The 21,430-nt window shown below is 38.0% G+C and overlaps 1 protein-coding gene across 2 annotated transcripts in view; it reads right to left on the bottom strand.

Annotated features, from left to right (window-relative positions):
• PLPP1 (phospholipid phosphatase 1) overlaps positions 1-21,430 on the bottom strand; it is a 73,794-nt gene that overhangs the window by 18,884 nt on the left and 33,480 nt on the right. For both annotated transcript variants that reach the window (XM_067316194.1, XM_067316193.1), the window contains exons 3-4: positions 20,466-20,746; positions 39-96 (exon numbers count right to left, since the gene is read on the bottom strand). In XM_067316194.1, coding sequence (XP_067172295.1) covers positions 39-96; positions 20,466-20,746 — 339 coding nt within the window. The remainder of the gene's footprint in view (positions 1-38; positions 97-20,465; positions 20,747-21,430) is intronic.

Genomic DNA, 21,430 nt, shown 5'->3' with positions numbered 1-21,430 from the left:
GACATTTGTTGCCAAGCAGATGGAAAGAACATACTTACTGCTAGGAACAGCATGCAGTACATGGAGAATGAAGAATGGCCAGAGTAAAATGATAATCTGGAAGAGAAGAAAGCAGACATTTCATTCCGTTTCACTTGCAACACTCCAAGTCTACAGTGAGATTAAGTTATCTTTTGGTAAAATGCAAACATCTCCAATTTTTTTTCTTCAAGATGACTGTCCTAGGCAGGAGTCATCACTTCCATTTAACACAACAGCTTTTGACAAACAGCATGGATCTCATAATTCAGCAGCTAGTATTCTTAAATTGATCCCAACATCAAGTAGCAACTATAAATCCTTTGTCTGAAGTTTGAACATCAAGTGAACACTTTCTGAAAAAAGTAATGAAGGGTCCTTCCTTTGAAGCAGTGTATTTGTTTTGTCTCTTTGATTAATATGAAAAAAATGTAAATACTATCAACAAAAAGAGCTTTTATCTGATAGTGAACATTAATAGCCCCAAAACAGTTACTGTTGTATATGGTCTCCATCAAGAGGCAGTAATTAACTACTCTTAATCATATTTAGATGTTTATACCACGTGTTTATTAAATGTACTGATTCATACAGCTGATGAAGGTGAATCACTGAAGGGTGGGGGGGGGGGGGGAAAGGCAGGAAGAGATTTATCCCTTTGAAGCCAGTTCGCTGGCTAGTCAAACACAAAAGATGACACCTAATCTATCCAAGTATGAATCTAAGAGTAGCAACATTGCCTTCAACTTTTAAAGGCTTCTAGGAGGTCCAGGCTGCAGCAAACTGACAATTGATGCTGACAATCTTCAAGAGCCCTGAGAGCACCCTAAGAGCTCTGCCTATACATATGATTTCTGAGAGAAACTGAGTAATGAAAGAATTTGGATGGAGGTTCCCAAATATGAGGTAAGGTATGCATAAAACAGAAATCTCATTCACTTCTTTATCAGGAAGAGACAGCAGAAAGAAGAGAGATGAAAAACTAAACTTAAAGTACATATGCTATTTAATGCACTGTCATTTGTAACTGTGTTGGCTATTTCACAGGTTATGAATAAGATGTAAACAAAGTTATTTAACTTAACCAGGCTTCAGTGTGATTTAACTATATAACACAGTATTCCTCACTTGAGGAGAGGACATACACAAACAAGGACAACTTAATAAAAAGTACTGCAGCTCTCCAGATTGCCCTCCACCAGATCCAGAAGGCAGCACACTGGGTTCATATTTCAGTACCTCAGCCAGGTAGAGAGCCTGAATCAAAAGTCAATGGAAACACTTCTACTCTTTGGACCAAAAGCAATGAAGGCAGCTCTCCAACATGCAGTAAAATAATAGGATTCATGATTCACTATTCAAATATAAATAGGGCAATAGACAATATTGTGCACAAGTGACAAACTATAACACTTTTCGCATTCATTGTTATGCACAAAGTTAAAAAATTCTACATCAGACACTGCAAAGAAAACACCCACATTTCAATTTTCCTCTGTAGGTTTTAGAGCTCTTGGTTTACATTTGATTCAAAGCCTTGTCAATAGCTCTCAGTTTGAGACACACTAAATAAGCCGTCTGAGAAGATTTTTGCATATATAGTTATCACAGATATTTTTCAATTCAGTTCTTAAACAGAAAAATTGCATCAGAGTGTTATCTTCAGATGTTTGAAATTCAAAAGCATTAATGAAGTTTAAGATGACAGTTTTGCTCATTATTAGATAGTCCTTCTCCACTTTAGCACTGCTTAAATCTCTTCTCCAGTCAGGATCTCTGGATAAAAACCCATTACAAAAGCTAATAAGAATTGCAGAGAGCTCCGTTTCCTTCACACAAGCATGCCCTCTGAGTCATAAAAGCAAAGCGGGCTGTTCTATGAAACATAAAGTACAGAATAATTAATTCCTGCCTCCTATCCTATTCCAGTATTTTATCCACTGACTTTGGGTCTGCTACTGTTGTCCATAAAGCAAAGTTTCCTGCAATTCCTGAAGGCAACATATTGTCAAATGAAGAAACCCAAATGGCTAATGAATGAGAAGAGGAATAAAGATACTTAAATTTACTTTGGAATTCCTATACCATTTTATAGTTCTCATTGATTACTGCCGTTATTGATTTTGGGCATACATTACCCCAATAAAACATTAAGAATGCCTTGTTCCAAGTTGAAGATTACAAAGTTTAAATGCATTCTCCTGATCAGGCAAAGATAAATATGCTCTGCATGATCGAAAATTTTGTGCTTGGCACAAAGTATTGCCAGAAATACAACTGGGACAAAGTACTGATCCAACTTGCTCATTGTGCAATCCCAGTGAAATTTCTTTGGTAATATCACTGTCTCTCAACTTCTAAATAAAAAGCGTGCTTTAAAAAACAACTTGGACTTTAAACATCTTAACTGAAACAATGGAAGAGTTTCCTGACTACTCCTCAGCATGCAAACAACCTTCTTCCCAGAGCCAGCAGAACATCCTGTCTATCAAAGCAGCCAAGCGGCTGCACAGTGCAAGCTTCTTGGTCACCACACTGAGTGCTGGCTTGCCATGAGCCAGCATTTTCAAAAAGCAGTATTTACTAATCTCAAAAACACAGAAGTATTAGAACAAAATATATGAATAAAATGCTATGAACAACTCAAACCCTGTATTTTGCTAATGAAGGAAAGAGCAAATGATCTTGGTAGGAATTGGCACATTAGGTTTCATGACTGTGTTGTTTAATATACATTAGAACAGTACCCAGCAAAACTAATATCATAAAACAAAATTGGAAAGTGCAAAGCTCTCATTTTAATTGTTTTTTTAATAGTAAAGTCTGACATCAAAGAACAGTTTTGCCAAGGTCCATGCCTTTCAATTCATGAATATCTACCTCAATATATCACTTTTGATGCAAGTTGTAAGGCTTCATTTGAATAGGAAAAAGCATAACCTTTAATTATTTCCACTTATCCCACATATTACTACTGAATTACAAGAAAGACTTAAAAACTAACACCAAATCAAATCATACCATCACTTTCAGGTGTATACAAAAAACACAAACAAAAAAACCCCCCACACCCCACAATTATAGTTAGTCACTATAGTCTGTTGTTTTAAGTTTGTATTTTTAAAGAGCACTTCAAAAAGCAATCGAAGCATGAACAATCCCTGCAAAGAAGTAATTGAGGTGGATACTGAAGCATTCAGTACCTTCAACCAGGCTTTCTAATTACAGATGAGCAAGTCTAAGAATAAGAAGGATTGCTCCTTAGGATTTGACACATAACCACTTCATTTCCTTCTATTCCATTTCATTCACATGAGGCAATTCAGTCTACAGAGTAGACCCTGGAAGGCACTGTTTCTTGAATCATGTAGGCCAGACAATAAACCTTGCAGTATATAAACCAGACTCTGTAGTCTCCTTTATTCAAGCTTTTTACAAGGAAATATAGTAAGGCTTGAGGAAAAGAAACTTTCCTAGCAAGGCCCTCGGTTGGCTGCATAATCTAGTGGAGCTGTACAGTGCCATGTCCATAATTCTACTTAGCTCTTTACAGCGTTCACAGCCGTATAAAATGGCAAAAGATAAGTCTTCCCAGAAGAGATCAAGATGGTTCAGACAGCAAAAAGCATCCACGACTCTCTCCAAATACAAAAGTTTATATTTTGAGGTCTTTTGGCACCTATATAGTCTATATATCGCCAGTTTTAAACCCAACCCAGTTAGAGACACTACCTATTCTCAGGGCTCACAAATTAAGCTGTAAAAGATTTAAAAAGTTATCACTGGGAAAGCCAACTGCTGTGAAAGCACTGGTTCCACAAATAGAATAATTCTAGTAATTACAAATCTGTACATGGATTAGTAGAAAAAGGGGGCATAGCACAACACAAAAGGGGCATTTGTCTTGCACTTTTCACTTGCAAGAAACAGCACGTTTTAGTAAGTTTTGCTTATCAATGTTTTATAAAGTGAATTAAGGAAGTGTATTAAAATTTTCAAAATATATCCTGCATTTGGAGTTCAGTAAACCAATTGACACCACATCTCCATACAACTTGTTTGCAAGAACAACTGAATGTACAGAAACACTCAAGGAAAGTGCACTCCTCTGCAAGAGTCTGATAAGAAAATGAATAGCCTGAGTGGAACAAGAGACTAGGAAAGAGCTAAAAGAGGTACAGCATAGTGAGAATTAAAAAAAAAAACAGTACTAGAAATTATAGGAGATTGGGATAGATCAAGAGAAAGCTTATTTTGTGGTGCCACGATAAATCTGGTAGAGGCTAAATGGTAAGGGAACCTTTCTAATATAGAAAGAACTGAATGATGGAATGATCCCTCAGAGAAAAAGAGGAGGCCCAGCAAACATCCATTTCAGAAAAAGAAAAAAAAAAACAACAACAAAAAAACCCCACACCACACATCCCACAAACAAACAAGCAAACAAAAAACCCCACATTGGATTAACCAGCTAGTCTTTCCTATCCTCAGGTTCTTAGGACTCAAGTCTGACTCAAAGCTTCCACTGACCCTTGCATTTCACATTCCACTAATCTGGAGACAAATAATCTCAGAGCTGCAACTAAGCACACTCATTTCAAGTGAACTAAACTCTACAAACTTGAGAGGGAAATATTCCTAGCATTTTAATGCAATGAAGACTTGATTTAACAAGGCGCAAGTCCTACACAAAAACTGAAGGAATATATTCCTTAAGAACAGCTACCTTTGCATTTTTTTTTTCCTTCCCCCTCCAGCATCTGCTCTCCGCTAAAGCGTTATGGACTTGTACAACTACAAATTCCAAGAACATCAGTGTGGGTTAAAGGTTTATATGGTACTCTGAACTGAGGCACTTCTGCAATTACTGCTAAGAGATGTTTAAACAAATGCATAAGCAAGTCATCTATTTAACATTATTAGCAACTACTTAGAACTCAGAAATCCATTTCCAAAAAATAGTATTATTGCAGTTTCCCTCCCCCTCAGTAGTTAAATCCATACTTAAAAAACAGGCCTTTCACTTACAGAGGAGAGAAAACTGCCAGAGACTTTATAATTCAGTAATCCTTATCCGGACAGTTTTACTGACAAAGTATTTTCTCCGTAAGACTTTCAGTAAGTGCTTTGTACAATTCCCTAGTCATATTTGGGGTGGGGGAGTAGAGCTACTCAGCTCAGCTCACTTTAAGCAGGGGCAGATACAAAGGAAGCTTAGCCATTTTTGACACTTAATGTTTCATGATAGCATGCCTAGCTTTTTGAAGATGGCCTGTAAAAGAAAGTATGTAGTTACTTGTCTAACCATGTCCCTATCTTAGACAAATTAAATCATTCCCTGTTTAACCCACTGACATAAGCCAGATCTAGCAGGTTCTGATAAGAAATAGGTAGTCTAATTTCTAAATACCTTTTCCCCTTCATCCTTCTGGAAGGAGCCCTGCAGATAGTCCAAGAAGCAGGGGTAGAAAGTAACCTTTTCCTAAGCTCAGGATGAAACATGAAGTGGTGTAACTCAGCTATGTGTGCTACAGGGCTCATCTTCATTGCAAAATTGCAGAGATTTAAACATTTATAACAAACTTCCACTGGCTTCTTTGGACACTGAAGAGATGAACGTCACAACATATACACGGCTGCAGATATCATAAAATGGGTTTTGTTTTTACAAAAATATTATACACTGATGGAACAATCTAACTGGGCAATGACTAATTAACTAGCTATTCTGCATCTGTCAGCAGTTGTGTGTACCAGCAGCTAATGGAGAAGAACTGTACTGCAAGATAATCGATAAGGAAAAAATCTCACTCCCCTATTATCCTTTCTTTTCAAATGGGCAACAGATAACTTGTGACTTGGACCTGAGAATGTTCTTTCTTCAAAATTCACCTGGGGAGCAAGAAGTTATTTAGCCCTAAAATTCTTATCCTGTACATAAACATGTAGTATGTGCTGAACTCTCGATAACACAAAGTTCAAGAAACTCATGTTGCAACAGCATTCCACATTTAAACTGCAAAATCACCATAAAGTATTCTCTTTTGTCAGTTTTGATTTATCATTCAATTGAGCTCAACACACATAAGGAAAGTTTAACTTTCACCTACGTTTCTAGTTAGCCTCCTCCTCCAAGAAAGGAAAAAAAAAAAAAACAAAGCACCCCCCCCAAACACACACACAAAATAGGACCTTCTTTCCTTCTTTTATAGCAATTCTCTCAGGAAAACTTAAAAGCATGAGAACAGCAGGAAAGGAGAGGAGGAAAACTCAAGCCAACATTTCTGAAGACTAATGTTTTGCTCTCGCATGCTTCAGATTAGAAGCTTCTCTTCAATTAGCCATGCCTGCACAGGTTATCCACACAATGCTTTGACTCACAGGAGTGTTATTACCATTTTACATAAACAGAATGAGAACAAGGGTAATCCCAGTCAAACTGCAGGTTGGCTTATCACTCAGTTTTTAAACAAACTGCTTTGGGCACCAAGCACCTGGTAAGAGTTAGACAGACAAAAATCCAACAAATTTCTGTAATCCTGAGCAGTCTTGGGTTGGGGGGGGTGGGGGGGGAGAATGTCAGCATTAAAGGGAACTCAGTCCCCATGGTACTGTTTCAGCAATATGCAGTTACATACAGGCCTAAAGTTTTATCTGAATACGATTTACCTTCTGCTGACCTGGACATGAAACTTCTCATTCTTGGCAGAATGGCTCACACGGCAAAGACACACCCACCTACTCCAGTAGCCACAGCCACAGCTAGGTTCCAAATAACCTTTATGGCTTACACAAGCGATAAGTTGAGTGCTAATGAACTTAGTGTGACAACAAGCTTACAAACCAGTACATAAAACCTTTTTTAAATATATAGACAAATGTCAGCCTGAAAAATATATTTTTAGACTCAAATGCTTTTAAGCAGCCAGTTCAGTTGCTCTGGAAATGCAGTACTGTAGCTTACACAAGACCAACAGATATGACGTTCAACATATTACCCATTAAAGTTGTAATACAAGGTATTATACCTACACAGCGATGCACTGGAACAATTACTGTATCCACAGTCCAAAACATAAGGCGTAAAGAAGCTTGAAAGCATGGCTTTTTTGAAAACTGTTCACCCTGAGCAGTTTTATTTTCAGTCATGATGAATGAAAATGAATGTTATCCATCAGCACAGGAAAGGGCCAATTCACATTATGCCAAAGTAGAGCTAAGATCAGAAACTTGATCCAGATTGCAAAATTGCATCTCAGTTGGTTACAGCATATTCATCTTTCAGACTCAGTTCTCCTTACTGCCACTTAATTTCTGCTGAGCAGCAGCTCTTCACATTCCTAGAAGAATGCAGCTCTATTTCATCAGCCAGTGTCGCCTAGAAGTTTCCGAAGTTTAAATATTTAAAGATAAGCTCATTCACTACCATTCTTGACCTTTTTCCTTCCACATAAACTTCCAGCAAGTATTAAGCATGGGCTCCCTGACCTGAAGCACTGATTCTCCAAAGTAGTGGACAATTTGGTTAGGACTGGAAGTGTTCCAAATCAGTCAAGTTACACCTTGAATAACTAATGGAACAGGAGTGGGAAGTATTTTTTAAGGATGAAGTCATATTATTTGAGTAAGAGTAAAAGTATGTGCCCTTCCATTCACTCCTCCAACTGCTTTAGTATCTAAGTTTCTAGTGAACTTTTGGGCATATATGTTTTCAGGAGCAAAAACAACTAAGTTTGATGAAAACTCTAAACTTTTTGAAGAGTTTCAGTATTGCAGAACACCTCTTAGGTTAGAGATTCCATAACACAAATAATCAGAATGCCGCAAACAACATACCAGTTTTCCCCTAGCAAACATGTAGTTAACAAGTCCATAGAAACTCTAGAGACATTTCTGAATCATAATGCTATTAGAAGCTACCAGATTAGATAAGCAAACCTTTTAGTTATGCTTCAGTAAGTGCAGTTTGATCTCTGATGAAGCTTTAAGACAAAGTTTTAAAACAAAGGCTGTATGAAGTATTCCAGTATTAAGTTATTTTGATATAAAAGAATGTTTGGTCTTAAGAGTAGTGTGGAAAGAGGAGAGATCATTTAAATTGAGATATATTATTTAATTTGAAGCAGAAACCCACAGTCTTTTGGATTATGTTCAAGAACCCAAAGCAGACCACTTGCAAAGGCTATCTAATGGAAAAGCAGGGGGAAAAAAAACTAATACTACCCATTAAAATGCAGCGAGTAGTGTACTACAGCTTTTTTTTTAGTTACAATTTTAAAGCCGTTTTTAATATGCAGTAGAAGAGAAAAACATTTCAAGAGTTTATGTAAACTTCAGAATAGAGGTTAGTCCCACATCAGCTGTCTGACACAGGTGGATAGTTACTGGAAACTATTCTGAGTAATTTAACTTTATCCACTAGCATACATGTGCACCACCCGTGAAAGTGCTTAAACAGCCAGCTCTAAACAAAGTTGAAATAAAATTCCTGGCAAATGATTAGTAAACGGCAACACCTTGGCAATTGTGTTGAAATAAATTATCAAGGTTAAAACAGTCAGCTGTAATTTCCTAAGGATTTCTTTGAACACTACATTTTGAGTTTGAAGCGGCAAACAATACACAACTTGTTTCAAGTGCAGTCAGCGAGAGAGCAATATATCAACCTAAGTAGGAAACTGATACTTTTCTAAAAGACTTCTAGAGTTGTGATACAAGTCTGTACATTAGTACAACCACCATTATTATAAATAGGAACCTTAACAGCTTTGTTATCTGTATCACAAATGCAACAGAACACGAGAGTGAAACTGGAGACCACCTTCAACTATCCAATATTAAACTAAACTTCACAGAAAGCATTTCTCATACACATATCCCTGCTAGCTTCTCTGGTCTGCTTTAGAGTAACAAAATACAGATTGTGCACGAGTGCCTCCCAAGTAGCTAGGTTTGTACAACATGGTTTAGTGCTGCTTACCACCTTAGGATCAGAGGTTCTAGTTGCGCGTATGTGCTCAGTTAGCTGAGGAATACACCAGAAGGGACAGCTTCCTGGACCTCCTTAGCTACTGGGTCTTAGAAGTACCTTCAAACCCAGGACTCAAGGGACTTTCAGGTTCTGCCCCATCACCCTACCCAGATATCATTTTTTAGGACTTTAGTAACAAAAAATATTTAGAAGTGAGTGATTACAATATTGGGACAAACCTGCACTGTGCAGCTAAAAATATAATAAATAGCTAATCCAAAAGACTCGTAGTAAACTAAGAAAACACAAGCAGGTAGATTAAGTGCCCTTTAGCACACACCCAGGACTATTATACTGTTTAAGGAGGTGTGTTGATAGAAACTAGCTTAACTAATGTTAAAGCAATAGGATAGATTAGAGGACTGTACTGTACACTGCAAACAAACTTAGCAGGACTAAATGAGGTGGCATTAGCAGCCTAAATGAACATGCTACTGTCCAGCTCAGTTTTCTAAATCAGTACCACTGCTCCCTTCCCCCTCCTTTATATTCACCTGTCCTTTTAAGGGAGAGCATGGAAAAATAAATTAAAAAGCTTTTGTTGAAATTTTCTAAAACTAAAGCAAGCTCAAGAAGTGTGCTCAACAGAATTTATTTCCAATATGACTTAAGCTTCAGATACAAAAGGAAACAAAAGTCTTAAGAGTCACAGAAGCTTCCTTTTAATATAGAATATAATTTAATATAATAGAACAGAAGTAGGGCAACCACTTTGTGCAGCATCAGTAGACGTTTAAATATAACCATTGTCTGCACTAATTTGCAGATCACCTACTTGCATTTTAATCTAGAATTTCTATTCTCTGCCCTCTTCATTCAGAGGCGGAGGTTACACAAAATCGTGTTTATGTATGTGCATAATATGCACACCTGGACACACTCTTGTTTTAGCTAGGAGCCTGCTACCATAGCTAAAGTTTGCTTAAGGGGCTAACATATCAAAAAAACGTTTACGACTACATTCTCTAGTCTTCCTTGGAAAGGAGCAGAATACCTACTTTCTACTTTCAGCTTTGCCATGAAACAGTGCGTGAATCACTGCAGAATGCGTTATGCCTCATGCCTTCCCATTTGCAAGACAGAAGTACCTGCTCCGTATCTCACTCTGACAGCATGGTAATTAAGCATTTATACATCCCTGTAATGAAAAAAGCAGCTTGGTTTGTCTGAAGATTATAGTACATTGCTACAAGCGTGCAAAACATCTGTTCTTTAAAACAAAGCAGAGAAGAAAGGCGGGAGAGGCGGAGGCTTGCTATATGTACCTCAGACTCCAATGAATACTACTGCTTCCCTTTTCAGTGATTCAGAAACCTGAATCTTTACCTTGCTACAACACACCACTTTTGGGTTATGGAACGAGTAACAATACTTCAGTTTCAAAAACCTGCAAAAACCTTTTTAACTGCATTCAGGAAGACTTCTAAATTCATTTTAGAAAAACTGAACCCAGAGACTACCCAGATTTGAAATTCAATCCAAATTTTTCAAATGCATTCCAAAAAGATAGTAAAATTCCATCACAACAAAGGGATATATCTGGCAGTTGTGAAGTCTAGATTCTAGCAGATTTAACATGTAAACAACAAGCAACCCTTCCCCCCTCAAACAAACAAGAAAATACTTAAACTTAATATTTTGACCCTTTTCCTTTTACATCTCACTGTAAGGTACAGCTGGAGATGAGTAAAGGGAAGCTGCTGATCAGCTCAGAGAGGAAGCTGGCTAGACATTTGGAGGCCAGTGTTTAAGTCTTTCCCAAGGCTTAAGAAATATGAAAAATTAAGTCTTCCTCTCAGGCTTACTAGGTAATTACCTAGTGTTGTATACAAAGCAGGGCAGGGAGGGAGGGAAGAGAAATGCCAGCTTCCCCTGGGTCCTCCCTCTTGCCCTTTTTGAAGGCTGAAGAAAGGGAATGTCACTCCAAACTTCAAAAAGGGCAAGAGGGAGGACCCAGGGAACTACAGGCCAGTCAGCCTCACCTGCAACCCTGGAAAGGTGATGGAGCAGATGGATACCATTTCCAAGCACATGAAGGACAAAAAGATGAGCAGGAGTGGTCAGCATGGATTCACAAAGGGGAAGTCATGCTTAACCAACCCAACAGTCTTCTACGATGGAATGACTGGCTGAGTAGAGGAGAAGAGAGCAGTAGATGATGTCTACCTTGACTTCAGTTATGGGAGACAGTGTGGAAAACCTAACTTCCTCATAGGCAAGCTGAGGAAGTATGGTCTAGATGAGCAGACAGCGAGGCAGATTGAAAATTGGCTGAATGGCCAAGCTCAGAGGGTTGTGATCAGTGGTGCAAAGTCTAGTTGGAGGCCTGTAGCTAGTGGCATACTCCAGGGGTCAATACTGGGTCCAATCTCAACTTATTCATCAATGGGATGACGGGACAGAATGCACCCTCAGCAAGTTTGCTGATGATACAAAACTGTGAGGAGTGGCTAATACATCTTATCACATATCTTATCAATGCATTTAAACATCTGAAGGGAGGGTGTCAAGAGGATGGGGTCAGACTATTTTCAGTGGTACCCAGCAATAGGATGAGAGGCAACAGGCACAAACTGAAACACAGGAAGCTCTATCTGAACATAAGGAAAAACTTCTTACTGTGAGGGTGACAGAGCACTGGAACAGGTTGCCCAGAGAGGTTGCGGAGTCTCCAACCTTGGAGATATTCAAAAGCCTTCTGGACAGGGCAACCTGCTCTAGGTTGCCAGCAGCAGCAGCAGCCTTGTTTGTAGTGACCATGAGATAGCAGAATTTCAGGGACAACCTCTTCAGAGTACAAGAGCACTACATTCCGTTGTAGAAGACTACATGAAAGAATAACAAGAGGCCACCTTTCAGTGAGGAATACCTGACTGAACTCAAGCACAAAAGAGCGTGAGAGGTGGAAGCAGGCAGGGATAGCCTACCAAGGACAAATATCAAAGCATTACCCAAGCATGCAGAGAAGGAATTGGGAAAGTCAAGGCTGAAGCTGGTGAGGGATGCAAAGGGCAACACGAAGTTTCAACTGGTATGTCAGCAGCAAAAGAAAGAATAGCACTCCTTCCTGTAGCACCCTGAAAGCCAAAGTGGGGAGGTATGGATTGGACAAGTGGACTACAAGGCGGTAAAGAGACTATAATTAGGATCAAAAAAAAAGTCAACAGTTCAAAGACAAATTGGCATTCTTCAGGGGTCAATCTAGGACCAATACAGTTTAGTGTCTTGATGTTGGACATAAGTATTCCAGGCAGACTGTGGAATCCCCATCCCAGGAGCTCTTCAAAGCTTGACAGGTCAAGCTGCACAAGGATATCCAAGCTGCAGTTATTTGTGCTTTAAGCTGGAAGCTGGACTAGATAACCTCCAGAGGTTCCTTCCTGTATATTCATGTGACTTTCTACATGCTTCCTACACATCCAGCCGCATATCAGAAGTATTTAAACCATTCTCACTAGCTATTGTAACAAAGTCCCCACACTCTCCAAGTTTATGTGGACATTAAAAGACTTGGGCAGGGGGAGGAGGTTGGGCAGGGTGGGGGGGGGGGGGAACAAACAGTAAAAGGTTCAGTGAAAACTTCAGAAGATTCATACAAGTTTAAGACAGTTCTCTGAACTGTATTCAGAATGGCAGAAAACAACCAGAAGAGAAGTCAACATGTTTTTTTTCCCCCTTGACTGTTTTAATACTATTTTGTGAAATATTAGAAAAAAAATATTATTTTCACTATCATTTGTAGTTAGCACAGTCATACTGAAATACAGTATTACAAATACAGAATTATGTTAACCTCCTAGCCCAACTGCCAGGTATTCCTCAGTTTTGGATTATCTGAATTGAGTCTTAGTCTTCAAAATGAAAAGTAATTGGGATCAGTCAATTTAGTGGATAAAAGCCTAAGTCATGATCACTGTAGCACAAGCAGCTAATCAGGTACAGTAAACACATAAGTAAATTGAAACTTAGAACACACTGGGTAAGGCTTTCGCCTTTGAAGGTTATAAAGAATTCAGCACAGCATTAGCAACACTTGTGCTTCAAACTCCTTACCAAATTTTGATGTTACAAACCTACATTTTAAATGCTTCTCTAAACAGGAGAGAATTTCAGGAAAAAATAAGTATACTTTGAAAATTTTAAAAGTTGTAGGGATGCATCATTTGCACCAACAGTAACTAAAGCTTGCAGCCATTTCCTCCCTAGTGTATTTTTGTCCCTATAAAGTACATAATCACTCAGTTTCTTCTGAAGAGTCACTGGATTTATATAACAATACTGTGTACTTTGTGCTACAATGTTTATTCTTAACATTTCCTGTATAAAAAAAAAAAGAGTTTAAATAGCAAACTCAGTACACTTGACCTTTATACAAAGCTTTAATGCCCTGTTTGCACTGCACTGCCAAGTTTGTAACACATGATATACAAAACCAGCAACACAATCCTGAATTAAATTCTAAAAATACTGTAAGCTATATATAACACCTACTACATTGTTTTAGAGTTAAAAAGCCTCATCCAAATATTCTTTTGATTACACATAACACTTCAATACTGGAAGTTTTTTCTTCTTTTGTTTTACAGTTTTCACCTGCTTGCAGAAAGAATACATAAGATCTAGGAGAGAGAAAACTTATTGCCATTACTAAGTTCCCATCCTCCTCCAGAAGTATGGACAGAGCCTATATTTAAGCCACATTTATTTTGTTTGGGATTAGACTTCACATGCAATAAAGCACACCTGTTCTTAGCCTGAGATAATACTCAAAGTTTATATACACAGTTAAGAGCCTGACCTTACTTTCCAGGTTCAGCTGTTCAGGCTGGCCTGCTTAAACATGTCTGTTGGATTCCAGATCCAGCCACCTATGGGTTACCAGTGTTCTTCTGCACAGAGGAGACTGAGGCAGAACTCAACTCTTGACTGCCAAAATGAGTCAGTGACAACCAGTTAACGTCTCCACAAAAGTCATCAATATAGTCTGATAACAAAGTTGAGAGACACCCAGCCACCATCTTAAACCATAAGTGAAATGCATTTAAGCCTACACTTAAGTGAACAAATAGCTTGAAAAGATTCCCCTCCCCCCCCCTTTTTTTTTTTTTTACAAGAAGCTTCAAAAATTTTCTAGACCAATGAAATTATATACACTAACACCCTGAAGATTTTTTCAGATGTAGAAGACTCATTCCACAGTTCACATACTAGAGGGGAAAAAAAAGAAGCTCTTAATGTTCTACTTTGTTTTTCTACTAGACATTCAAGTTTTATTGTTTACCAATTTAAAACAGACTTAACTAGCAAGTAAAGCAAAGTACTCTACAAAGAACAGTAAAGATATTCATTCGTAGCTCCTGCTGGTGAACATCAGTGGTTCCTCTTAGCTTTCTCACATTTAAAGGAGTTTAAATAGGATGTATGAACAACTGCCATGGATATAGTGGTCTATCATAAAAGCGGACAGGTCTGCGAGGTGTGCCTTAGCAACCACCTGTGTCCTTTCTCCCTAATCCTCTTTGAGGAGTTTGGTATCTTGCAAAACCAAATTCCAAGCCAGGTAAAGGTAAGTAGCAGCAAGCCAAAAAGAAGAAAGACTTGAAGAATGGCAGCTGCAGAAAGCAGAAAGACCAGAGAGCAGCAGAGATTGCTTACACCCCCATCATATATAGTCTAGCATTCCTGCATATTTTGCTTAGCCCTACTTTACTGATTTGAAAAACTAAACAGGCATTTGGCAAGTCACTAGTTTTATTGATAGTGAATAAAGTACCTGAAAAGCAGTTCAGCAGTATTAAGGTATATACTGATAAACTAAGAATACCAGCATAACTAGTCCTAGTGACAGAAGAGCCCTTTGCTTTGTTCCTTCTTTACTCATAGACAGTAAAACTTCTACTGGTAGTACTGGTACTGAACTGGTATTTCAAACTTATTTGTCCAAACCACTGAAACAAGTAGAAGCCTCAAGTTTTGTGCCCTTCTGCCCAGTGCAACTGAATTAAAAAAAAAAAAAAAATTTGATGTGTATCATGTACTGCTTTAACTAAGAACTTTACTATTTTGCTACCCAAAAGACAAATCACCTTCACAAGCAAAGCACCCCTAAAGAGTTGCTCTTTACAACATTCTAGTTAAAAAATAAACATTAAAAGCCCTACACGCAACTAACTGAAATCAAATTTAGCAATACTGTCTTTTAAAAGAGAACCTCAGAATGCACTCCCGTACAAACCAGTCACCCTTAGACAACCGCAGGGAAGCAGCTCATACAAGCCTCTGTTTAGTTTAGCTAAAATGCCAAAGCCTGCCTGAAGAATGGGTCCTATTACAAATGGGCACCAAAAAAAAAAAAACTAACCACCACACAACACCCCCCCCCCCCCAACACACACAGTTGCTAGCACTTCTCAGTTTAACTGGAGATTTTCATATATCTTTCAGAGCTCTAGGAGCACTACATACTTTCAAGTAATATATGCTAAAACTTGCATATACCTTTCAAGGAATATGAATGAGCTATTAGTAAGCACACAACTATGACTGTAATCCTCAGGCCTTAGTTTTAACTAATAGTAGTACTGAGAGTACAAACACATTATAGAAGCTGTCAAGGAGAAGCTAAAGCTATTTAAAGCTGAAGAAGGCTCCATTTTCAGGATAATGCAAAGCATACAGGATACTTAAGTCAGCAAGACAACCAAGCGCAAGCTGCTTTAGCATGAATATAAACCAGTGTGTGCACGTGTATATAATTTTTTAAATACTTGTTACTGATGAGTTTATAAAGACTGACGGCTATCTTTCCTACCATTCCCCAATGCTGTAACACAGCAGACAGGCACAGACAGTAGCAGACATCAGTTGTGCAGGAAGCAGTAGTAGAACAACATATGCAGTCATGGTTGTCCAAAACACTTTCTCAGTCTACAGCCATGATTTATGGACTTCCTGAGACACAGGCGCTTGTCTTTGTTTTATTGTTCTAGAAGTCTGTTCAAACTGCTTTTTGAACCCAGCTATAAGTTTACATATCCAGTACTGCAGCAAAGAGTTCCACAGCTTAGTTTTTCTAATCTTTGTGTGGAAAAAAACCAAACCACATGGAAGGTGTCACCTTCATGTTTTATCATTAGGAGATAACATGAACGATTGCTCATTATCTAATTTCTGTGCCGCTCACTTTAGAAACTTCTGTCTTATCTGTCCCCTCAACACTTTCTCTGACCTGCAATCTGATGAAATACTGCATATGAAAACTGTTTCCTATTTTGGGTTTGGGGGGCGGGGAGGGAATAAGGAAAAGGGGTAGATGAGAAAGAACACAGAACTGCCTATCAGTATGCATAGTGCAAGCACATAATTCATTTTTACATTGGAAAAGATTTTTCTGTTATGAATTTATAAAGAAATACTGAATAAAAATTACATTTGTCTTTTTTACTCTGAGTATAGACCTCTGAAAATACCCCCCCCCAAAAATTCTATTATAAACTCAAATTCTTTTACCATACAGGAACAGTGGGTTCAATTCAGAACTTAGCAGTTTGTATGTGACAATATGACTGTCTTGTCCTCACTCTCTCCATACAGCTACCTGCATATTTTTTACGTAAATGTGAGGGTAGATGGTAACAAGTTCACCTCTGATAATTTTATCCAACTGATGCAGAAATGCATCTCTGGGTTAGAGCTTGAGAACATAATGACCTCCCCCAACTTGCTGTAGCCCTCACTGCAATCGAACTCCTTTCTATTTTGGTGGCTCATTAACTGTAAGGTATGTATGACTGAAACGTGACTGAAGAGCATTGAAATCGCCCTCTCAAATGTAGGGCCTAACTTCCATGAGAAAGTTAGAAAGATTTAGTAGGTCACTGCATCCATGACATCCATATACACAGTACTATGTCTCACTTTATTTTACCTTTGACTGTTTACTAACTTAAATTCCTACTAGTCTCTATTTACAGCTTCCCATGCATGCAAAAACCTCAGAATTGAGACTGGGAGCTGAGAAGGTGAGTTTGCATTAAACTGTCATCACTTCAAGGCAATTTTTGACCAAACAGGAGAGCCTGCCTGACCTCAATTTCAGAATGAGATTATTAAACCAAGTGTAAACTTTGGAGGGGGAAGAGGAGAGAGGGAAGACAGAGGAAGAGGGAACAAAACAATAGCCGGGAATACAAGTCTAAGAGCTCAGTTTGTCAAGAGACTGCAGACAAACCTTGCTTCCTATATGCAAGTTAGCAAGATTTCAAAGCACTAGACACATAGGGAAGAATAGAAGCTAACGATCACTCAGCTCCCCCATGCTTACCTTCTCCCCCCTGTAGTTGTCAGACACTAAATTAAAAAGTTTTCATGTTTGAGGATAAATTATTCTGGTTTGTTTTCCAGCATGCAAACATGTGCTCAGGCTTATTTTTCATGGTTGCTTATATATGTATCTATATAACTCAAGAGTCCAAATGCAACAATACTACAGCTTTTGGAAACTGAAAAAAGGCCTGGGAATATAGAGGCATAATACCAGAAATGTACTGAATACAATTAAGAGGAAGTTTACCTCAAAATTTAAGATATTAAAATGGAAAATGAATCTTTTCCACATCTTCATTGATCAATTAACCAGATCAAAAATCTGTAGATGTTAAAATGTTTGCTTAAGCAATCTGAGGTTATTCCACACTAGAATAATATTTTTGAAGAGACTAATCACACAGCTTTCTACATTACTGTTTAGTTAAAAAAAAAAAAGGGAAACTTGTAACTCCAGAGGTCAAGTACTTTTAAAACTTGATCCTAAAAACTGCAAGATGCTAATATATCCTTTTATCCTTCTGCCAGCCAACTTTTCACTAGTATGAATAAGTACTTTTGATGACAAAAAGAGACAGATTTACACTATACATAATTATGCAGTCCACAGGGATGCTTTATGGAACTTATCTAGGATCACACACAAAAAACAAAACAAAAAAAAAATTGGAGTTTAACCTCATCTTAAAAGCTATGATACTTCTACTACAACAGACCAGCCTTCTCAAAACCAGAAAGGTTTTATTTCAAGACCATTTCAGGCACTAAAATCAGCTCAGATTCTCTCCCCCCCCCCCCCTTCCCCCTTTTCATTTGAGAAGTTTTTTTAGGCTCATTCTGAGCCAGCAGAAGTTTAACTGAAGACTCAGACCTATCCCAAGGCTGAAGACTCAGACCTATCCCAAGGCTGAAGACTCAGACCTATCCCAAGGCTGAAGACTCAGACCTATCCCAAGGCTGAAGACTCAGACCTATCCCAAGGCTGAATTTGGATCCCACGGTTCCATGCTGAAAGCAATCCAGTTTTGAGTTTCACAAAGCACCTATGGATGTATGACATTTTTAACAGCTTGCTCTTTTTGAAACTTGGACAACTATCCTTCTGCACAGCAGTGTGAAACTAACCCCCCCCCCCCAAAAAAAAAAAAAAGCCACACCACACACACAACCCAATTTGGGAAGCTATTGTTGAAGCAAAGAGTCAAGACATTTTACATGTACAAAAATACCTTAAATTGAGAAGATTATAGGAAGAACATAGCCTTACTTTGTCTGAACACTTTGACATTCCTGTCTCCCCTTCCCTCACTACAATATAATGTGCAACAAAAATCTGTATTCCTCCCTTCATGTCTTGTAAACTGCCATTTATCTGCTCTTCTAGATTTAATCACAAAGGAATTCATTTTTGGCAGTTACTTCTGCTAATTCACCACACTAAAATCTGCAAAATGGACAAGATACCAAGACATTTTTAACTTAAAAGCATACTGCCAAAATCTTGCTTCATTTCCTGGTCAGATCTGACCCATCTAACAAATTAAATTCTAACAAAAAAAGGACTGAGGATTTTTGGAGGCCGGGAGAGAGAAAAAAAAGTCTCCTTAATTATTCCAATTCAGACTTGTTCTGCTACAGATCAAAGGTCTTTGAAAAAAGTCAGTAACTTTAATGTTCAGAAATTCTTTGTATTGTATATTTTCATGGAAATTCTTTGGTTTACTCTGCCTTTTTCCAAACTGAAATTGGCAGTCACAGCAAGTGAACAACAGGTTTTATTCAGAAGTAGATCACATGCTTTCCTGGAACAGGGGAGATAAATGTTGTACCTAGAGGATATTCTGACTCTACAGGGCTACTCACAGACAAGGGAAGTCCATCCTAATAATATGTCTGTGTGTGGAAGCGGTCAGAATAAGTGAACAGAATCTCTCCTGAACACAATTATCAGCATTAGTAAAAGAAAGAGTTGATCATGAAGCACACTCCTCTACATTAAGCTTTGTCATAGAATAAGCTCCAATTTGTCTATAAAATATTTGCATAAAGTTTGCTCATTTTAGGACTATATACTATACTGGTTGACTACTTATCATGCACTTCCTCCTCCTCCTACCAACAATCCTTCAGGATATAAACTGCTCCCAGAATATTTAAACAGCTGCTGTGAATGACCTGGAGCAAGACCTGGTCCCCAAACCAAATCAATATGCAGCATTTTTCTACGGCTGCTGAGGAATACTGAAGATTGAGGGGACAGACTAGAAGTGCCAGCAAGCACAGATCAGAATGAGCAAGACCCACACACACACTCTCTCTGTCACTGAAGAGTCCTCTTGCTACAAGGATATATAGGTCTTCTTGAGATGAAGAGGAAGGAGTTTCTCTAAAAATAAGCTTCGAAGGTGTTTGAGCCATTTTAATACCAGAAATTATTCTGACCATGCTTTAACATGTTCATTAGCATTCAAACATTGTTATTTACACTATAGGGACATGACTCAAATGTGTCAGGTGATTCATTTTTGTTTCTCATTATCTTGATGCAATTAAACAAGCAATTAAATATTTAAGGTAAACAAAAACCTAATAATGAGCAGACTGAATACAGTGATTCTTTTAGCAGTCCTACATATTTTTATATAGATAAATCTGATTTTTATTAGCATCCATTCTAAATCTGAATTACTTGGCTTCCCAGTCCACATCCTCTTTTGAAAGAGGATTTCAAAGTCTTCTCTTTAGTAGGATATGCAGAGATTTTAGAATCAAATAAGCAGAATCCAGTCAAAACTCAACTTGTTACTCACATTTTGTTAAAAAGCAGAGTTGTATACAGGCTACTTTATGCATTCTTCTGTACATTAACAAAATCAGTTTCCAAAGAGTAAGAAAAAAAAAATCTGAGTCCAAACAGTACAGGCTCAAGATTTAAAATTCATTACAAGTTTATTCTAGCAAAAAGAAATCAAGAAACATGCAATAGATACCAAACTCATCATTCCAGGTCATTTCACAGGTTTAAACACTCCGCACAACAACAAAAAAACACAGCCCTCACAACCAAACATATGAGGTTAGTCAGACTCACCTTCCCTCATTGATTTTTGCTTTGTCTCCTTGACAGGAGAAGTTCTCAATGTAGCCTAGAGTGCAGTTGATTCGTGCCCAGTCAGGCTGACACACAGCTAGGAAGTGAGGGCGCAGTCTGCCTATGGAGTACTTGGCAATGTCCGTCAGTGACTGGCTAGCAGCTGCTCCAAAAATGAAGGTCCCGATGGCTTTGTAAATAGTGGCTATGTAGTTATTTCTGACAAATGAATTTGAGTGCAAATGGTTATAAGAGACAGAGAGGGTCTCTCCTAGGATTATCTGAAAGAGAGAGAAGGACAGTAATTAAAGAAACTTAGCTGCTTTTAAAAAAAAGTTACTCTGTTGTTAACACTTAGATATGTAGTTTCAGAACTTAATTTTGTAAACGTTAAGCTGTAGGAAGAATTAAAGAATATTCCAGGAGTCAGACTAGTAACCATTTCCAAACATTTAAATCCTATTTTATGTAAAAGAAGCCTTCTTTCCCTATCCTGATTCCTGCTGAATTGAAGTATGATTATTTTTCAGAATATCTATTAAAACAAAACCTACTCGGTAAAACATTTATCCATATTACTTGACATAGTCCTAATTAGAAACATTTCCTCCAGTATCACATTTTATTCTACATATTTTTTCTCTAGCTAAAACTTCTGCTGAGCAAGTTTCATCTACTGTATCAGAAAGTTGTTGATTTTTGTAAAGCCAAAGACTCCTCTGAAGGGTCTAGACTTGATTTCCAGATGTGAAAGGACAGTTATTTAAAGAAACCTCCTATTGCTCAGGAAAGTTAAACCTTTAGGGGAGAAAAGAAAAATAATGAGTATGGAAGAAAAGACACTACTGAGGGTTTTCAGTATTTTTTCCACCTTGCATGTATAAGAGGTATCAAAGTCTATCTCAAGTGTTCACAGAAAAACAGGTTTTTCTTTTGTTTTCCTCTCATTTCTGTCTTTACTGAGT

This window comes from Apteryx mantelli, chromosome Z, assembly GCF_036417845.1.
Source record: "Apteryx mantelli isolate bAptMan1 chromosome Z, bAptMan1.hap1, whole genome shotgun sequence".
Lineage (NCBI taxonomy): Eukaryota > Metazoa > Chordata > Aves > Apterygiformes > Apterygidae > Apteryx > Apteryx mantelli.
Note: the sequence above shows the minus strand (reverse complement) of the source record. Positions and strands in the feature narration are given on the sequence as shown.